Source organism: Mus pahari, chromosome 6 (assembly GCF_900095145.1).
Source record: "Mus pahari chromosome 6, PAHARI_EIJ_v1.1, whole genome shotgun sequence".
Taxonomy (NCBI): Eukaryota; Metazoa; Chordata; class Mammalia; order Rodentia; family Muridae; genus Mus; species Mus pahari.
This window is the reverse complement of record NC_034595.1, coordinates 12,866,620-12,887,463: the sequence shown is the minus strand read 5'-3', so window position 1 is coordinate 12,887,463 and position 20,844 is coordinate 12,866,620. Positions and strand designations below refer to the sequence as shown.

Below are 20,844 nucleotides of genomic sequence, written 5' to 3'. Positions count from 1 at the left end.
AACTGGGTAGCAGTTTCTTGTTTTCTTTGCTTCTGATGCGAACATAAATTGTGTACTTAAGCAAAAAAGAAAAAAAAATTTAACCCCCCCCCAATGTCCCTTCCCTGCTGTGTGTGGGCAGAAGCTCCAAAGCTTCCAGAAGTTGCCCCTCCCTAGAGAAGCCCCGCCCTCCCCGACCGCCCAGTATAAGTCAAGTCCTGGGCGCTTTGCGAAGCATTCAGAGCGGCCTCCCGGGAAGGAGTTTCTGTGAGCTTGTGTAAGTAGACACATTGCTATATTTGAGCCCTCTCCTTTCTCTTTTCCCTCCTCCAACCCCTTCTTTCTCCCTGCCGAGCAACTAGAGCCTGGTTGAGCAAGTGAGCGCGGCAGGCACCCCCACTCCACCCCACCCCACGGTACTCGGCGACCCCTGGGTTCTGCACTTAGGAAGTTAGGGAGGCCGGGATCGTCTCGCGGTCCTGCACGTCCATGGAGAGGTTGAGACCCGCACTAGGAATAGGGCAAAGTCCGCCTGCAGTCCTGCTGTAGGTGCATGCGGTGCGACTGCCAGCACCCAGGAAGGCCTGGGCAACGGAGTTTTCAGGATTGCCAAAGTGATTCAAATGAGAAGACAGGGGTGGGGATTTGCGCGTGCGCGGTAAAAGCCACACCTGCAAGTCAGGCTACGTACCGAGAGGACCCTTTGCAAGGGGGTCTACTAGACCTGTGGCGAGTTCAGAAGGACCAGGCGCTGCCTTTTTGGAAAAAGAGACGGAATTATGTATTCTTAAAACAAAATGGAAATCCGCCTGTGAAATAGATTTCTCCGCGTGTGAAGGTGCTTATCATAACACAAGTCCCATGACCTGAGTTCGATCCCTGAAACCACGGGTGGTAGGCGGGAACCCACTCCTGAAGTCTCTTCAGGCTCTCAGTGACACGCAAGCGCCCTCACTCACACACCTGCATCATGTACACACGAACTAGTAATAACAGTAAACTAGATTAAACCTGAGCGAGCATGCCTGTTATCTTAGCATGTAGAAGCAAGAGGATGGAAGGTTCCAAGACAGCTTCTGCTACATAGTGAGTTCAAGGTCAGCCTTGGCTACACAGACTGGCACTGTAATCAGAAAAACAAGTTGAGCCCGGCAGTGGTGGCACATCCTTTAATCCCAGCACTTGGGAGGCAGAGGCAGGCGGATTTCTGAGCTCGTGGCCAGCCTGGTCTACAGAGTGAGTTCCAGGACAATCAGGACTATACAGAAAAACCCTGTCTCGGAAAAACTAAACCAAACCAAAAACAAAACAAAAATCTAAGAAAAAGAAAAACAAATTGAACTCAGAAATATGGGTTGAAATGATAGTTATTAGAGGCTGAGAAGGGTTAAAAGTATTTGTGAAAGGGTACAGAAACAGGAGTGTGGCTCTTATACACAATAATGATTAGTTCAAACCAAGCGGATTATTTCTCATAAAAATAGAAGCTGAAGAAGGCAACAGGTGTGTTAGGCACTCTACATTGCAGACACTGTGTCCTATCAAGGTAAGTTTTAATCTGACAATTTAAAAATTCTTACTTTGGGGGGCAGGTGACATGGAGACTGGAGAGATGACTCAGACGTTAAAGAGCACTTGTATAGGGTTCGGTCCCGATTATCAGGACCACATAATGGTTCTCATGAAACTTAGTGATTGTAAGATCACTAAGCTCCAGCCTGGGCTTCAAGAACCCACGTCGCAAACAGCTACAAGCCAATAGAAAGGACAGGGCTTTGAATTGGCTCTCCACCCTCCGACCAGGGTGAACTAATTGGTTAGCCTTGGTTGCTTATCTGAAGAATTCACTGGGGTTCCACGCGATGATGGGTTGCTCTGAGTCTCAAACCCTTGAAAGCAAGAGCACCTTTGTTTATCTGTTGGTTTTGCCTGGAGGCAAGATGAAACCAAATAATTGATTTCCACCTTGGAGCCAAAACCAGAGAAAATTAAATGGTGCCGCTGCGCCCCCTAGTGGCTATGAGGTCCATGCTTCTGTAGGAAAAACAAAACAAAACAAAACAAACCTGTGGTCTTTGGTTCTCTGTATTTGAGGGGCTTTCCTGAAGATTCACGGCAGGAGAGGCGAGGAACTGCGGGACTTTGCACGTCTATTAGTTGTTTAATGTTCTAGAGAAATTCCAGCATGGCCCGGACAGAATTTGCCAGGTTACATTTTTCTTTGCTTTGAGTCTTTGTTTTAGCCTGTTTCTGCATCTACACACCTGAGTCTTGACAGGAAAATAATGGAAATAAAATGAGATCAGACACGTGAAGTGCTTAGCATAATGTCAGGAAGTTCTAAATGGATGTAATAGAATGATAACATGCTAAATGATAATTGGGCTGTGTTTTCTGGCTTCAGAGCTACGCCCAGGGGCTCTAAGATGGTCATTGAGTCCACACTTACCATGTTCTAGGTATACCAGGATGGTGCAGGCCAAGAGCTGGACCCTGAAGAAGCACTTCGAAGGCTTCCCTACTGACAGTAACTTCGAGTTGAAGACGGCTGAGCTCCCACCCTTAAATAATGGAGGTAAGGGAGATCTTAGCAGGGGCTGCAACAGTTTGTATCTGCTGCAGAAAACAGAGTCCCGACGTTTGACTTCAGACAACAGTTTTTTAAAATTAGTTTACAGTTCCTCTGTGTTAGCAGTTTGACTAGTATAAAAGTCTCATTGTCATTCTAAGGACAGCAGGCTTCCTGCTGGGCTCAGACTGCAGTTCCTGTGAAGCCTGTGGCAGCCTGAGTTCCTGTGACAGACAGATTGGGTTCTTTCCTTGTAGTGTGGTCCTGTGGTGGATCTAGAACAGCCTGGGGTTGGCAAACTACAAAGTCTGAGAACTTTTCAAGCTTCTACTTATAAAAATCCCATAGGTCTAAGCAAGTTGTCCAGATTCAAAGGCTTGCAAAGTCTTTTTATTCTTTTTCTTTCTTTCTTTTGTGTTTCCTTTATTTATTTATTTACTTATTTATTTATTTTGGCTACCTCCTCCTCTTCATGATCTGAGGTAACCACCGGGCTACATCCACAGCCCACAGATTTTTTGACTGGAAGCCAGGACACAGTGGTGGGAGGTATCAGTGTCCATTTTGCAATCTGCCACATAAATCTTTTTAGTTTTTTTTTTTTTCTTTCTTTGAAGCTTTAATGTCATCGTGCCCCGTCCCTGGGTAGGAAGTTTCTTTGATGCAGCTCATGCCTGGGTACCTTATCCTTCATGGCTTCAACAGAGGAGGATGGCTCCTGTGTTCCAGTGAGCCTGATGGTGACAGTGAGTTGAGCAATTGTGCTCAGTCAGAGGCCAGACTATGAGGGCTGTCTGTGGGGTGCCGCAGTGAGCAAGCCTTTGAGAACAGGATGCAGGCGCTCTTCATGCACTGAACCAAGTTTAAGGTGCAGTGACCAAAACTTGGATCCAGAGTTTCAGAAAATACACAGTTGAAAATCACTCTAACAAAGTCCCATCTTCTTTGGTATTCCTTGAGGTAGGTAATAAAATACTATGTGTCCTGGTTGATTTTTTTTTTGTCATGTTGACATGAGCTAGAGTTATCTGGGAAGAGGAACCTCAACTGAAGAAAACGGCTTTGTCAAATTGCCTGTAGGCAAGTCTTAGACATTTTCTCTAGAACACTCTGCAAGAACGGATCATAGAGGAGGACTCAGCTCACTTTAGGCAGTGCCATCCCTGGAGAGGTGATGGTGTAGAAGAAATCAGACTGACTAAGTCATGAGAATAAGCCAGTCAGAGGAGTTTCTTTATGGCCTCAGCTTCAACTCCTGCCTCCAGGTTCCTTCCTGGAGTCCTTGCCCTGATGTCCCTTTATAGTGGACTATGATCGGGGTGTGTAAGGGGACACAAACCCTTCCTTTCCCAAGTTGGTTTTGATCATGGTCTTTATCACAGCAGTAGAAAGCCAATTAAGATGCTACATGAACTTGTACTGAGGTGGTTACTGATGTGGCCTTGGGTAAGTTACTTACCTTGACCTTAAAGAGGATGCGCCAATATTTGAAAACAGCAAACAAATGGGTCCCTCTAAAATAATACAAGTAGCGTTATCATCGTCACCATCATCAGCTGGGCTGCGCCGAATGGGAACGCCCTTCCTATCGTCAGTAGAAAGCACGGGTGGGGAGCTGGATGTGAAGCTCATGGTAAGAGTGTTTCCTCTCACGTGCACAAGGCTCTGGAATCCATTCGCAGCACGGTAGTTTTAATTATGAATAGTACCTTCTGCCCCTAAGCAGAAAGAGTAGGCCCGTTTATTCAGAATGCCAGAACATTGTAGCCGCCAGGTCTCCAGTCTGTAACTGCATCTGGAATGCTTTGTTTTGTAGAGGTCCTGCTGGAAGCCCTGTTCCTCTCTGTGGATCCTTACATGAGGTACTGTCCCCTCCCCGGCTTCTTAGATTGTATGTGGTCCATGTTTTAAAGCACCGCAGCTCATCTTTTAAGACAGGCTTTCCCATTTCTCCCTGTACTGTATTGGTGATGAGATTCATGGCTGCTCATCTTCTGTAGGCAAGGTCAGCTCTGCACAGGGGAGTTGCTTCCATAATTGATGTGGGGGGAGGGGAGGAAGCCAGCCCCCACCCCCGCCATTTACCACTGCAAGCATTGAGCAGAAGTTACTAAGACTAAAACCAGTTCTTCTCGTCTTCTATTTATCAGTATTTTTTTGTTTTGAATTATGTGGCCCATAGTTGACTCAAACTCATGACTCAGAAAACTCTGAAGGTCAGGAAGGGAATAAATGCCCTTCAATGGTGCCTCAGCAATTTTTTAACCTAAGTGAGTATTACAGCCAATCAATCAATTAATCAATCAATTGATCGATCATATAGTATTTTTTTTCTCATAGCTTGTTGGCAAAGATTCAACTCTTGGTTGAAAAATACCATTTAACAGTGTTAACTAGCAAATGGGCCGAGTGGCTCGAACCTTGAGAAGCTGAGGCAGAAAGACCACAAGTTAAGAGTAGTCATCCGGAGACTCCACTAAATGAAACCCAATGGTAATTACCATCCTTTTGGGGTTGGTTGATATTAGGGTAGCATCAGTTTGTGCTGTATTTTGAATGCCATTGACAGACGCTCACGTCCAAGCAAACACAGTGGTAGGACTCTCTCATTCATCCGTAGAATGCGTACTTTAGGGTCCGAGGCAGAAACACTTCCCACCGTCTCTCACACGGTTATGCCACCCGGGCAGCTCGGGTGCTGTTTGTGTACACAGTGTCCCAGCGTTTTGCCACTGACTGGATTCTCATGCTGTTTTCTTCCGGATGGTCTTGCACACTAAGGATGGATTTTGCTTTTTTTTTTTTTTTTTTTTCAGAATTGCAGCAAATAAACTGAAGGAGGGCGACAGGATGATGGGTGAGCAAGTGGCCAGGTAATTTGTGTAATTGTGTAATTGGTATTTACACAAGTCCTGCTGTGTGAATAAGGGCCTCCTCTGGCTCCTGCCTGCTGGGCCTGCATCTGTCCACCTGCTGCTCGCTGCTGCTCCCTCCCCAGCCTCTGTGACTGTGTGGCCCTGACCAAGGACCCCGAGCGACATGACCTAAGGGAGGAATAGCTTGTTGGGCTCGTGGTTTCCTAGGACTCAGTATGTGGCTCTTGCCTTGTTGACTCTGAGCCTGAACTGAGAAGGATCATGGCAGCAGGAGCCTGTCTCAGAGTCTTCTTGGCTCCAGGCAGACAGGAAGACAAAGAAGGATATGTATAGATATGGATATAGATGATAGATATAGATGGATATAGATATAGATGATAGATATGGTAGAGATGATATATAGATGATATATCATCATATATATATATGGCTGTATAGATGATAGATATAGATATAGATATAGATATGCATATGGCTATATAGATAGACAGAGTGAGAGCACCATGCTAACTTGCCTTCATCTCTCTGCTCTTTTATTCTGTCTAAGCTCACAGCCTGTGGTAGCCTGTGCTGCCTACGTTCAAGGACGTTCCCATATTAGTTAACCCCCCTTATAGGACATATCCCAAAGTGCACACTGACCCATCTCCTAGGTGGCTCTCAACCAGGCGAGTTGACAACACAAACTATCATAGATGTAGAACTGTCCTTTTCAGCCTGTCTGACATCCTTACTTTTAGTGATGTAAATAAAGCCCTATATATTTATTCATGATTATTGTGAAAATCAAATAAATTGAAATCTGGGAACGGAAAGGTTTCCCTCTGAGTCAGTTGTTAATGCATTATTTCAAACCCTGTTAAGTACATACGTTCATGTATTTTTTGATATGCTTGCCAGCAAACTGGCAGTCTGAGATGAACGGGGTGGGGGGCCGGGGCCGGGGCCGGGGCCGGGAACCTTCAGTTTAGTTGGCCTCGCTTTTGTTACTTGCGATGCTAGTCTTCTTGTGAGTTCTTTGTCAACTTTATCTTATGAGTTATGTTTGTGTCTGTAGGACTTTGCCTCTGCTTGATGGGTTTGCAGAGAGTGCCTCCGTACCAGGGGTGTTAGTGTGACAAATATTCTGGTCTTTGCCTTTCTCTAGGCTCTAATCACAGCTTAAAATGAAAGACATTTGTAATTGTGGCTCTCGGGTATCATCTCATTTGCTTAAGAAATCTCCCAAAGTGATGAAAAAGAGGTATTGGTATTTTCTTTCATGCTGAGAGCAAGCCGGGCATCCAGTTTCCCAAGGAAGGCAGTGGAAGGGGTATAGAGTCAGATGGGGACCAAAAGCTGCCGGTTCTGGCGATTTAACTTCTGCTGATAGCAGCAGGGGATTAAAAAAGGGGGTGTGGCTTAGTTACTTGGGCTTTTCTCATTGGCCAAATGAGAAGCTTGGTGTTCACTAACTCTTCATGAGGCAGAGAGAAAAGAAATGAAGTGAAGAAAGTCTCTCTCTCTCTCTCTCTCTCTCTCTCTCTCTCTCACACACACACACACACACACACACACACACTGATCAGACCCAACTACCTGTTTCATCAATTTCACAAGTGCACATGCATACTTATATACATACAAATATACGTACATATGTATGTGTGCATATATATATATATATATATATATAGAGAGAGAGAGAGAGAGAGAGACAGACAGACAGACAGACAGACAGACACATAGAGCCCAAACAGCCACACTTTATTTTTTCTCTCAGCCCATTTTTTACCTTCTTAGACAAAAGTTCTTTATAAAATTGCCTCATAGATAAAATGTTACACAAAAGGGAGTTACGGAAGGATGTTGATAGTAAGTTCAAAGCAGTGTTTCATTCTGTAAGCTCATTTTAAGTTCAAAGCAACAGTTTCATATGGCCTTGCTTTATCATAGTGCACACCTGTGGTCCCATCCTTGGGCTTGACTTAGAATCAATGTTTTTCCTTGATCATCTATGGCCTCATTTTTGAACCTTACTTAGAATGATTTTCCTTGATCACAAATTTGTCCCAAGCCTATTTTTCTTCTTAGTACAATGTCTAAAGCTCATTGTCTTCCTTATTATGCAGCCCTTGCTTACTGTTCTATGAGGAGGAGTCACATTCTTTTCTTGATTCTAATTGTATTACATCTTTCCGACAAAACAACTAAAACCATCTCCCTAAATTTTCTTCCGAAAATTACTTGAATCAAATCAGGAATGTGATAAAGCCATTCATTAATTTAAACAGCATTAATTCGTGAAAGTTCATCTTCATGTTGATCCTCAGGAAATTTACACAATAGGGCGGGCTGAAGAATCCTTAGGCTATGTAACGGTGGCAGGGAAGGCATATCAGCAGCGAGAGGCAATCCTGGGATGAAGTTTCTGAGGCCATGTCTCTCCAGAGTGTACTCGCAGTAGCCATGCAGAATGGTGGGCTATCCAGGAAACTCACTTGCTTGCCATAGCCTTTCCTAGATGGCTTCTGTCACTATTATAATTTTTTTAAAAAATTAAACATTCTCAGTGGCTTAATTTTTATATTAATTTTTCTTTTCCAGTGCAGTGTCCTCCCTGCCTGCTTTACCTATCGGTAGCTTTTCTTCTGTAAAGTTTTAGTTTCATACTAATCAAGGAAATGAACATATACTTGTGTTGGCAGAGGATAGGGGACAGAGGCACCCGGAGCCAGAGGATAAAGGACCCTTGCTCAAAAGAATGGATGTGGACAGGGACAGGGATGGGTGCTGGATCCGTTGTTAATGTTCTTCTCTGAAGGCTTTCACAATGGCTAAGAATTAAGGGGAGATTCCTCAAGGTCTCATTCATGGACTATTAACCTCACTACCCTCTTGTGAATATTCCCCACACAGACTCCTGACTCCCGTGAATGGGAAAAGGTATCGAATGTCTTACTGGACTTTTTATCTTTCAGAGTCGTGGAAAGTAAAAACTCAGCCTTCCCCAAAGGAACGATTGTAGCGGCTTTATTAGGTTGGACATCACATTCCATTTCTGACGGGAAGGGACTGACAAAGCTGCCTGCAGAGTGGCCGGACAAGTTACCGCTGTCTTTGGCATTGGGGACAGTTGGCATGCCAGGGTAAGTGTCCTGGATGGGTTTTGTTTGTTAGCATGCCCAACAAGGAGAGATGTGAGGCAAAAACTGATGAGAGGACAATGGTGAAAAAAGAAAAGAAAGGAGCTCAAACTGAGTTAGTGGATAAATGCAGACGACATTATATATGAAAGAATCCTGCATAACCCTAAAAGGAGGGGAGTCTTGGCATTTATGATATTGTAGATGAACCCGGCGGACATTAAGTGTCGTAAGTCAGGTACAGAAAGACAGACACCACATGATCTCACTGTCATCCTGTGTCAGCTGCTTCTTTCTGTGAGAAGTGCGCAGGAGCAGAAACTTTAATGGAGGGAAGGTTTCTGCTCGGTCATGGTTTCCAGAGGCTTCAGTTCATCACTGTTGCTCTGATGGACGACAAGGTGGATGATCATGGGGCCAGGGGTGTGATGGGGCAGACTTGCCTATCCTTTGGCACTCAGGAAGAAGAGAAACTCAGCAAGGAGCTAGAGATGAGATGCCCACAGTGATCTGCTTCCTCCAACTGGTCCCTGCCTCTTATCGATGCCATCATATTATGAATCCATGCGATTAATGCTTTGATTACATCAGAGCCCTCATGATTTAATCACTTTGCCAATACCATATCTCTGAACACTGATGCTTTGGAAGCCAAGCCTTGGGGAAGCCATGATGAGCCTTGGGGAGCCTGGGGCGGGGTGGGGTGGGGTGGGCGGTCAGCTCATCTCCAAACTGTAATTTAAGTGGAATCCATGGAAGAGAGAGTGTAATGACGGGGCCAAGAGACAGGTTGGTCCAAAGATACAAACCTTATTTAGGAGATGTTCGTTTAGGAGATACTGCTGCTGTACAGCAGGACGAACATAGAACCATAAGAAAGGTTGGAAATTAGTTATGTGTATGTTAATTAGCTTGATTTCACTATTCTATGTATGTGTATATAAAACATGTTATGTAGATGCATATCTTTATATATCTACATTTGTGCAATTCTTGTCAGTTAAAAGTAATCTACAAATATTCTTGAGGCTAAATGAAAGAAGGGCAAAACCATGTCAGAGATGCCTCACTTATTAAAGGCTCCCACATCTCCCAGTGTGGCCAATGTGGGAAGTCATTTTTAAAACACACAAGAGACATTGAAAACCATCCTGTCTTCTGTCTTCTGTAATCCCAGCTACTCAACAGTTGAGGCAGGAGGATCATGAGTTGAAGGCCAGCCTGAGATATAGCTAGACACTATTTTTTTTTTTTTTTTTTTTTGAATCAAGCCAGGAATGGCGGCCCACACCTTCCATCCCAGCCTTCTGGAGGCAGAAACAGACAGATCTCTGATCTTGAGGCCAGCCTGGTCTACATAGACAGCATGTTCCAGGCCCGGCCAGCAAGGGCTGGCTACTCAGTAAGATCTGTCCCGGAAAAAGAGAGGAAGGGGGTGGGAGTCCAAATGAATATTTTCTTTTCTAAATTGTTGACTCTTTAAGTTCCCCTTAGACTAAGGCAGCTTAATAAAGCCTGCCTAAGGCTTCTTTTTTTTGTTGCCCTTTCCATCTCACCTCTGTTTTGTTTCTAAGAGGAGGTGAGGTCAGTGTGTCTAGTTGAAGGCTGACTAAAGATCCCATGGAGGTAGATTGTGAAAGAAGGTGCTGGTTGACACTGGTTTAATAACAGAGCCAGAAAATGTGGCACTTAGGTTGTAGAGAGACGTGTGTGTGTGTGTGTGTGTGTGTGTGCGAGTGCAGTTCTTGTCAGTTGTGTGTATCTTGTCAGTTCTTGTGTGTGCGTGTGTATCTGTGAGATTGTATTGGTATGTAATATATGGTTTCCCAGCATTCGTGAAATGGAAGGAAGGTTGTAATTTAAAAGATTGGGCTACATAGCAAAAGAGAAGAAGAGGGAGGTGGGAAGGGGGAAGGGGAGAGGGAGAGAGGAGGGCAGGGAGGGGGAGGGGGTGAGGGAGAATAAAGGACAGGGAGGGGGAGAAGGAGGGGAATAGGGAGAGGGAGAGGGAGAGCACTCTTCACACATCCTTGTGTTCTTTCCTTAGCCTCACTGCCTACTTTGGCCTGCTTGACATCTGTGGTATGAAGGGTGGAGAAACAGTGATGGTCAGCGCAGCAGCGGGAGCAGTGGGCTCTGTTGTGGGGCAGATAGCTAAGCTCAAGGTAAGTGTCTTCCTCTAGTCATGCCTCTGTGTGACTCAGTGTGCACTGAGGACAGCAGCGCCTGCAGAGGGTTCTCTGGACTCAAGGGGTGTGCAGTCAGCTTGCTGCAACTTGCTTAGAAGTTAGAGGCTGGGAGGGCACAATGAGGAGAAGAGAATAATAAAGATGAGCTGACCAGTGTTGACTGATAACTACAGGACAGGTCAGGAGTGGGCCAGCTGAGTACTAGCTCTACTTTTCTATTGTTGTTGCTGCTGCTACTGCTACTACTATTATTACTACTACTAGTAGCAATAGTGATAGTAGCAACAGTAGTATTTTTACTAAGTATTCTTTTGCTCAATTTAGAGGAACACAGGAAGGGGAATAGAGTTGAATCTTGGGCTATATCCAATAGCCAAGGGTTGGCCTTTATTACTAACAGGAGCTTGAACATGAGTAAGGTTGTAGGAAAGATTTCTGTACATAAATACATAAATGGGAAAGCAGCTGAATCTGAAATCCTCCTCCAGGGTTTGTGGTGCTGACTTTACAGACAATGAACTGCATTTGTTTTCCGGAGCCATTTTAGCATGCCATATACCCTTGGGACTGATTTAGTAGTGTTTGGGGTAAGGCTGGTAATTGAACCCAGGGTCTAGTACCTGCTTAGCACAGGCTCTACCCCTGAACTATACCCCAGTCCCTGATTTGATAACATTTAGAGAGAATTTTCCCTTTGTATTTGATATGTGAGTTTGATTAGGAGGTCTTGGTTTTTCTTTTTCTGAACTCAGAATGTCTAACTATATTCAGCATAGGCTAGATTTATAAAATGAATTAGAAGTATTTCTGATATATAGATTGCAAATGCTTTATTAAAAATATGGAGAGATAACTACATGGTAAAGGAGCAAGCTGTATCTGCCTGACAACCTGAGTTCAGTCACTGGTGCAAGGGGAAGGGGAGAGCCAGCTCCACAGAGTTGTCTCCTGACCTCCATATGTGTGCTGCTATGCATGCATGCATCCATACTCACATGCCATGAGCACACATGCATGATTAATAATAAGTATAAAGCTTTCAAAATCCTTGGGGGGGGGGTGTCAGATGGTGTTCTAAAGACCACTGCACCATGCTGAAGAGATGGCTCAGTCGTTGACACTTGTTTTCCAAGTTCAGTTCTCAGCACACACATAGTGGCTCACAATCACCTGTGTGTCCAGCTCTAGAAGAGCTGATGCCCTCTTCTGGCCTTCCTAGGCACCTGCACACACACACACACACACACACACACACACACACACACACACACACACAAAACCCAAACACAGCAACAACAAAGACCACAGCACTGGGATAGGATATGTCTTTGGGAGAAAAGAAGAGGCGCCCCAGAGTGAGGAACCCAGGCAGCCAGGTGGCTATGGGCAAGCACAGCAGACAGAGATGATATCTGCTAAGTGGTCAGGCCAGCTGTAGCTGGGTTCTAGTCTGGTTCACCCTCGGGGTCTGTTGAGTTGCTGTGGAGTTTCTCGTGTGTGGGGTGTACTATGGTTTGGATAGGAAATTTGTTCCCTTATGTTGAAGGCTTGGCCCTACTTCAGAAGTGGGACTGTGGTGAAGTGATTGGGTTATAGGGGAGGAGGCAGGGTCTGACCTCGCCTGTGGATCAACTACTGATAGACTCATAGTCTGGTGACATTGTCGGTAGGTGGGACAAACTAGAATGCAAGAGCTTACCTGGAAGAAGTAAGTCACTGGACTCATGTCTTTGAAGGTTGTTCTAGATTCTCCTTATCTGTCTCTGTCCCTTCTCGTTCTTCTGCCATAGTTGAGTGGCTTTCTAATGCCATGTCCTTCTGCTATGAAATGCATAATATCCTCCAGATACATGGAGTCAAGTGACTATGGGATAAAGCACCTCAAGCTGTTAGCCAATTAAATCTACCCTTCTTTAATGTGTTGTCTCAGGTCGTTTCCATAGCATGGGAAAGTTGACTAGCACAAGGTGTGTTCTTGGGCAACCTGATGGTGTAAGCCTGGGAAAGTGGATTGGACCATGCTTCTGCTTCATGTAATGGGCGGCATTTCCCCCTCCCATTTAGGGCTGCAAAGTTGTTGGTACGGCAGGGTCTGATGAAAAGGTTGCTTATCTTAAGAAGCTTGGATTCGACGTGGCCTTTAACTACAAGACAGTAAAGTCACTGGAAGAAGCTTTGCGGACAGCCTCTCCAGATGGTTATGATTGCTATTTTGATAATGTGAGTACAAACTCAGCTTATCTGATTTTACCAATAGAGTATTACATAAAGGAACAGGTTTCTAAAGTTTCCAGCTAGAACACGTGAATAAAGTACATTCTTTGGGGTTGGGGAGATTTGTTAAGCTATAATTGCACAGACCGTGGGATTTATTCATTTAAACTGCATAGCCAGACATAGTAGCTAAGCCTATAATCCCAGTGCTCACAATGCTGAGGCAGGAGGATAGCAGGCTCAGGGCAAGCCTGGGCTTCTTCCCATGTCTTCCATTATCAAGCAATGAATAAGTAAATAAATAAATAAATAACCAACCAACTGTAGAATTTTAGACTTAGTAATAGAGTTGTTTTCAACCATGTACACAGGCCTGCATTCAATCCCAGCACTGCAAAAGAAAGGAAGCTACAGTTCAGATCTTAACCATTTTAGTATCAACCTGTCTATATGACAGCAGTTTTAGAATGTTTATCATTCCCCAAAGAAACATTAATCATCCGTTACCCCCTCCCGCTCTCTTCCCCTCAAAAATGTGTTCCTTTGTGCCTGGGTTCTTTCACTTAGCAAAATGATTCCATATCCATCTATGTTGTGGTAGGTATCAGTCTTTTGAATGAGTGAGAGCTATTTCATCATATGTATATACCACATTTTTCTATCTATTCATCAGGTCTTTGGCATCAAGTTCTTTACACTTTTTTTTTTTACCACTGTATAAGGCTACTATAAATGTTCATGTACAAATTTTTGTTTGAATTTGTATTCACCTATGAGTAGAGTTGCTAGGTCACATGGAAACTTCATGTTTACATTTTGAGGAACTGCCAAAGTATTTTTGCAAAGTGACTGCACTGTCTTACATTCCTCCCAGCGGTCTTGAAGGGTTAGAATCATTCCACAGCCTTAACACCACCTGCGATTGCTGGTTTCCTTATACCAATCGTAGTCTTTTTGAAGCGATATCTCAAGGTGGCTTTGAATTACATTTCCTTGGGACAAATACCCCTGAAGATCACTCATGGACATACATGTATCATGTCTGGTGAAATGTGCACAGTGTAGTGTTCATCTGGGTTGTCTGAGTTCTTTATATTTGAGTACATGCCTCTTTGTTGCAGTTAACTTTATTTGCAGTGGCTGTGTTCCATAAAGTCACCAGGATCACTGAACTATGGCTCCTAGGAGAAATGGTTACATGTGAACAGCATTTCTCATGCGGATTGAAATCTTAAATCCAACCCCCCCCACCATAACTTGTTTATTTACAAAATTAGGCTCAGGCGCATTATACTAAGATGAAGTGTTATGTAACTGGCCCTTAAACTCATGAAGTTGACATTCATTCTCCACTGCACTCTGCCCAAAGCCCGGGCTCCACTGTCCCCATCCTTTGTCCCCACAGTACTACAGGAAGTGCATCACCTTGTTTGTTCAGTCTCTGCTGGGAACACCTATGTCTTCAAATGACCTGGGTCCCATTCTGAAGGCACAGGTGAATCTGTAATACAGATGTATTACAATGTAGCAAGTAATACAGCTCACAGATATGGAATCCTGTGAGAATGAAGGTTGACTGGATATGGTTTTCAGGGGTTTTCTCCAGCTCCATGAGCTGTCGTCATTCTCTGGATAGAATCCTCAGAAATACAGACGTTTCGACTACTTCTGTAGTTGGCTGGGCATCTGCTGTCCTGTCTAAGAATGCTGTCTTCTCAGGGCCACCGACGTGCACCTCTTTGCTTCTACCAAGAGTTTAAGGGTTAGCTCTGACACTCCTGTCAGGATTATAAACACATTTGTGCTACAATTTGGGAAAGCCACTGGCCTTTCCGTGTGGCTATGCACCAAGTGCATGTGTGGTTCTGCAGTTCTGCACCAGCTGTTAAGGCTTTTCCCCTTAGGAACTGTCTTGACATTCATTTATGTGGAAACCAATTGATAGCAAATGTAATGGCTGCCTTTGGTCTCCATTTGGTTCCACTGCCCATGTTGCTTTAATTGAGGCTCACAGTGTTTTGAAATTTGAAAGTGTGAGTCCCGTAGCTTTGTTCCTCAAATGCCTTTTGTGTAGTCTTACATACCTTTTAGATTATAGGATAATGAGATTATAGGGCTATGTAGAAGATTCTAATATTTAGCACACTAACTTTATGCTCTACAAAGAATGTTCCTGAGGATAAATGAAAATGTTCCTTTTTTGCAAACTATCTTATGTAACCCAGGCTGGCCTCAGACTCACTATGTAAGTGAGAATGACCTTAAAGTTCTCATCCTACTGCCTCCAACTCCTGGAAATATTCATTTCTGATGGATTTTAGCTGCAATAATTACAACTGTTGTCCTGATTCAACCAATTTTGTCGATTCTCCTGAATGGATTCTTGAACGTATTTACATGTTTTGGCTGTCTACTTAGGTAGGTGGAGAGTTTTCAAACACTGTTATACTCCAGATGAAGACATTCGGAAGAATTGCCATCTGTGGCGCCATCTCTCAATACAACCGTACTGGCCCATGTCCCCAAGGTACCCTGCTCCTGCAGATGTAGGAGGGCTGGACAAAGGGGAAATTCACAGATATGGGGAAGAGACAGACTGACTGTCATACCTTCACAGGGTGGGCTGACTTTCTAGAGCAGCAAGCCTGATATGGCCTGACAGAAAGAGGTGTGGCTGACCCTGCCCTCCCACTGCACACACTCTTTGATTGGCGGCTTTTATTTTCTCTTGTGCTCTTCATCTCTCTCTCCTTCTCTCTCCTACACTGAAGTCACTCCCCACCTCTCCTTTACACTCCCAGAGGCCCAGTATCAATCAAGAGCCCTACCTGCCTTGCTTCTGTTCTATGAGGGATCCTGTGTGAGCCTTTTACAAGATGAGTGACTGACACAAAACCACACCCAATGCTGTTGCTCCTCACATAGGGTCCCTGCTCTGTTATCAGGGTGACAGATTATCTGAGATCACCAAGAAAGAAGAAGAAAAAGATCTGTGTCTATAATCAGTCTGTGGGTGATCACAGAACAACTGGTTACTTCTGTTCTGGGCTTGGCTAGTGTGAATAAAATCTCACAGCACAGATTGACCGCAGAACTGCCCGGAGATGGGTGCTTAGAGCAAAAGGGGCTGAGGAAGGACTGACCACAGAGTCCCTCTTGGGTTGTGGAGAATCAACCAGTTTCAGTAGACCTTGGAGACAAGTCATTATTTCCACCAACTTATACCATATACAAAATAGGGATCAGCATTCCTGTCAGCATAGAGAACTCAGCAGACATTCCAGATTCATTTGGCAATCTCACTGGTAGGGACAAACCCCTCATCCATCTTCTTTTGCAATTGATGCTGAGGTGGAATCATGGGAAATCATATTTGCCACTCAAAGAGAGCTCCAGGGTACATTTTCTTAACTATAGTTCAAATAAGTATAACCATAGATTTCTAGACATAGTAATTTGATCTAGTATTTTTAGCAATTAGTTTTTATAATTTTAGTTACTCAGACAGATCTTAGAGATGGCAACTGACCTTGACCTTGTCTATTTAGTCAGATAGGGTTCTGCCTTACTTCTGAGGCCCAGAAATTCTAACACAGTCCAGTTTTATTAGACCTTGGAGACAAGTCATGATTTCCACCAATTTATAGCCATATTTGCTTTTTTGCACTCAAAAAAGAAATCAATATTCTTGTCAGCTCAGCAAAAGTATTTCAAGTTTCAACCTTTGTGCATGTGTGAGGTGTGTATGTCAGTGTGTGTGTGTGTGTGTGTGTGTGTGTGTAGGTCAAAGGTCAACTCTGGGGCTCCTCTTGCTTTCCATCTTAGTTTTTGAGACTGTTGTCTCGCACTGAAGCTGGAGCCCATCAATTCATCCTGATGCCTGGCTAATGAGTTCAAGGGCTCCTTCTATCTGGAGTACAGATTTGAATCACCACGCTTGGCTTGCACATGGGTGCTAGTGATCTGAACTCATGTCTTCATGCATTTACATATGCCACTGGTCATGTGCCAGTTTCCATCCGTTCGAGACAAGGTTCCATTTTCCTGACTACAAATGGTACTTTCTACAAGGTAGTGATTGGACTGCAGTTGTTCAGCTCTTGCAGCCCTTCCATTCCATTAGCATCTACAGCTGGCCCATGGAGAGTGAGACTAATCGAGCATCATGCTCTCAGATGCCGGCCGCCAGGCAACAGTGAGGCCTTTTCTCCCACTGTTCTCTTTTCCTCTCCAGAATGTAATATACTCACAGGCTGTGGGATTTGGGCTGTAGATGTCTTTGGTGCCATTATTCTCCCTGCTACACAGTTAGTGGCAGTGGTCAGCAGCCCCGTGGATCAGAAGGGAGTGAAGGGAACAATGGTGGGAGTGGAGGGGGGGCGTGCTTGGAGAACCGTGGCAGTGATTTGCATTACTTGTGCTTCACTGTGGACACGTCCCTGGACTCTGTCCCACAAACACACCCTACTTTTCCAGGCCCGCCCCCAGAGGTGGTTATCTATCAGCAACTCCGAATGGAGGGGTTCATCGTGACTCGGTGGCAAGGCGAAGTTCGCCAGAAGGCTCTGACAGATTTGATGAATTGGGTCTCAGAGGTAAGGGGACCAAGGCACTCCATCTCCTCGCCGGCTCCTACAGGCTTCTGCAACTCACAACCTAACCCCCTGTCCTTCAATCCTTCATTTTCTTGCTCTGTTGTTTCTCTAAGCCAGTTGGATCAATGTTTTCAAATGCCAACAGTCTCTTCTCATCTTAAAAACAAAACAAAACAAACTTCTCTAGATTTCTGGGTTAGGGGAAAAGACAGTGATGAAGTCAGTGTGTCACTGTGTATCATGACAGTCTTATCTCAGCACCCTGAATGCTGGAGTTAGAGATATGCACCACCATGCCCATAGCTGTTCTACATTCCATTGCTATTCAAATCCATACATTTTATAACAGGATACTTGGGGGTGGCATTATCTATATTTGCACATATAGTGTCTTTCTTTCCATTCTTTTTCAGACATGTATGTCAGGCTTTTACACTAACCCCATCCCACCAACCTTTGTCAAGGGCGCCATGTGTCTCTCGCTCTTGGAACCACTTGGCTCTGGGAGTGGACTCCTCAGTGCCATTACCTCACTGCTTGGACTTGCCATTACCTTGGACTTCTTGCTAAATGAAGCTGAGCTGTCTTCATTCATTCTAATCCACTTCCTTGTTCCCTGCCCCCACCACCTACTCCCCAGCCCAATACTGGCACTGAGTCCAGAGGCTCAGCAAACATTTTTCCTCACTGAGAGCCCTAGCTTTTTTTTTTTCTTTAATAGTTTTTATTTTAATGCAATCACAGATTGACAAGAAAAATATTGAGAAGACAGTGCAGGAAGTTTCCATATAGCCTCATGTTAAACCTTAATTTTCTCTGTTATTAAAATCTCCACTAGTATTTGCATCAGTTTTCTAGGGCTACCGTCACAAAGCGCCACCGGATGGGTGGCTTAAACAACAGGAATTGATTTTCTTGAAGTGCTAGAGGCTGCTCTGAGCTTGCTTCCTTCTTCAGCGGGTATTCCTCCTGCATCTTCTCATGGTCTTCTCTGGGTGTGCCTGGTTTGCTCCCTAAAAGGGACCCTGGTCACGTCTGATTATGGCCTATTCATGTGGCCTCATTAAATTTTAATTATGTATGGAAAGGCCTTGACTTGGAAGATACATTCTGAGGTACTGGGAAACTTCAGAATTCAGAATTCAGCAAAGGAATCTGTGGGGCAGGTCGGGCACAGGTCAGCCCACAGCAATATTCATTCCGGTTTTTATTTATTACACTAGATTTTAGCTTTCTATCTTATGCAGGTCTCTGTCCTGTCAAGGGTAGGAATGAGCTAGGGCTTTCAGGTCGGGGATTCAGATTTCACTTTTGTATATCCTGAGGCCCCTCGAGCACGTGGCATGCCCATAAGTCTATAAAGAGTATCCGGCCATCACCGGACTATATTATGAAAGAGTTATCAGATAGCCTTGGGTTTCTACATCAAACCCCTTTGAAACAAAACACGCCTGTAATCCAAGGAGGTGAAAGGACAAGAGTTCTAGGCCAAACTGGACTACAGTAGCTAAACCATGTCTCAGTAGACCCGAACATCCTTGAATATGTGAAGTACATTCAAGAGCCTTCTCTGATGTGAGCCCTCGACTCCCAGTCTCCGAAGTAACACGAGGGGACCTTGGTTAGAAGGGAGAGCGGGGTGTGAAGCCCCGTGGTATTTATATTTCCTGAACAGGCTGTACCTCTTCCAGTCTTAGTTGAGGTGTAGTGTTTCCTATCATCTGGCTACTTGCTATGATGTAACCGGCCTCTGCTGAGGGCGTGCCTCTCTTCTGAGATCCCCGTGTTGTTGGATTGGTGCAGAGGACCATTTTGCCTGCTATTCCATTGGGATGGGGCGTGTACACTCTGTCCATAGATCTTGTTATCCACAGATGAGAGGGCCTACACCTCAGACTTCCAGGGTTCTTACGGTGTATCTGATCAGTTTGTTGCTAGGATGGGAAGAAAATGCCATTTGGAAGATGACGTCAACCCCTAATATTTGTTGTTTCAACGCAGGGTAAAATCCAGTATCATGAATACATCACTGAAGGATTTGAGAAAATGCCCGCAGCATTCATGGGGATGTTGAAAGGAGAAAATCTGGGGAAGACCATAGTGAAAGCATGAAAAAAAAAAAAAAAAAAAAGGCCCACGGATCATCCCTGGGAGATTAGCTTCTTAACCATCCAGTGCAAATGTACACTGTCCTATGTAAGATGTAATAGCAATGAGTTTGATCTAGCTAATAAAACATGTGTGGTTTTTTTCCCCATCTGTGATCCAGAATGAAATCATGACAGACGATGTGCAGGCGTGTTTCTGCCTACCTCAGCTCCTCCTGGGTGCCCAGACAAATACTGCCTTTGGTGTCTGTTGTAAGGAAAGCAATTTAGAGGGGGAAAGAGTTTTCTTGACTTACACTTTCAGGTCACAGTGTGTCACGAAGAGAAATGAGGGCAGGAACTTGAAGGCAGGCCTGCTTTGTATTCTGTTAACATTGCCTCTAACCTGGGAGCTCAGTAACCAAGGACATACAGCAGAAAGGACGGTGGAGCACTGTCTGTCAGCTAGCTCGTGCAGGCTGGTGTTCCGCTAACGTTCTCATATACATAGAAGACATGGTACCAACTCTATGAGGCTGGCTAAGCCAACTGTGGGAGGTAGCATTTCCTGGGTGCAGTCACCTGCCACAGTGGGCTTAGCCTCCTCCACTGATTAGTAATAAGACAGTCCTCCTCAGGCCTGTCCACAGGCCAGCCCGACTGAAGCAGGTCTTCAGTTAAGGTTTACCACTCAAGTGATTTCTGAGTTGTGCCAAGGCGGAGGTTAAATCTAACTAAGACAGTGAACTGGGTGCAATTTGAAGGCAAAAGATTTCTCCTCCAATTGTTTATAGATCCTAGGAGAAAGAAAAAGCCACATTGCTGATCTATGCAGTTTTCAGGGCCAGCCCACACTGGTGTGCTGTGTAGTGAGGCTAACAGATCAAGGGAGGAACCTGTCACTCGAGACAGCTGGGACTGAGGGTGTGGGTGATGGGGAAGAGATGAACTGTACTGTACACTGATGCCTTCTGAGTCCTGAACATTCTGGAAACATTTTGCTGACAAATACAATTAAAAACTAATAGTCTACAGGCCAGAGCAGTTACATAGAGAAGCCCTTTCTTGCCCCTCCCCCCCGGCCACTGAAAATTAAACCTTTTAAATTTTGGGTCCATTCCCTAACCCCGTTCTTTTTCAAGACGAGAAAAGTAATAACATTCTGTTTTAATTAAAGTGCATGAAAGATTTAAAGATTGCAGAAAAAACG

At 44.6% G+C, this 20,844-nt stretch overlaps 1 protein-coding gene across 1 annotated transcript; it reads left to right on the top strand.

Moving 5' to 3' along the window:
• The first annotated feature begins 184 nt into the window (after nucleotides 1–184).
• Nucleotides 185–19,804, top strand: Ptgr1 (prostaglandin reductase 1). The gene is made up of 10 exons (XM_021200762.1): nucleotides 185–256; nucleotides 2,439–2,554; nucleotides 4,365–4,410; nucleotides 5,365–5,421; nucleotides 8,385–8,552; nucleotides 10,597–10,714; nucleotides 12,803–12,958; nucleotides 15,371–15,479; nucleotides 17,429–17,547; nucleotides 19,549–19,804. The coding sequence occupies exons 2-10, from the start codon at nucleotides 2,449–2,451 to the stop codon at nucleotides 19,657–19,659; spliced, it is 990 nt and encodes a 329-aa protein (XP_021056421.1). The 5' UTR covers nucleotides 185–256; nucleotides 2,439–2,448; the 3' UTR covers nucleotides 19,660–19,804.
• The last annotated feature ends 1,040 nt before the right edge of the window (nucleotides 19,805–20,844 follow it).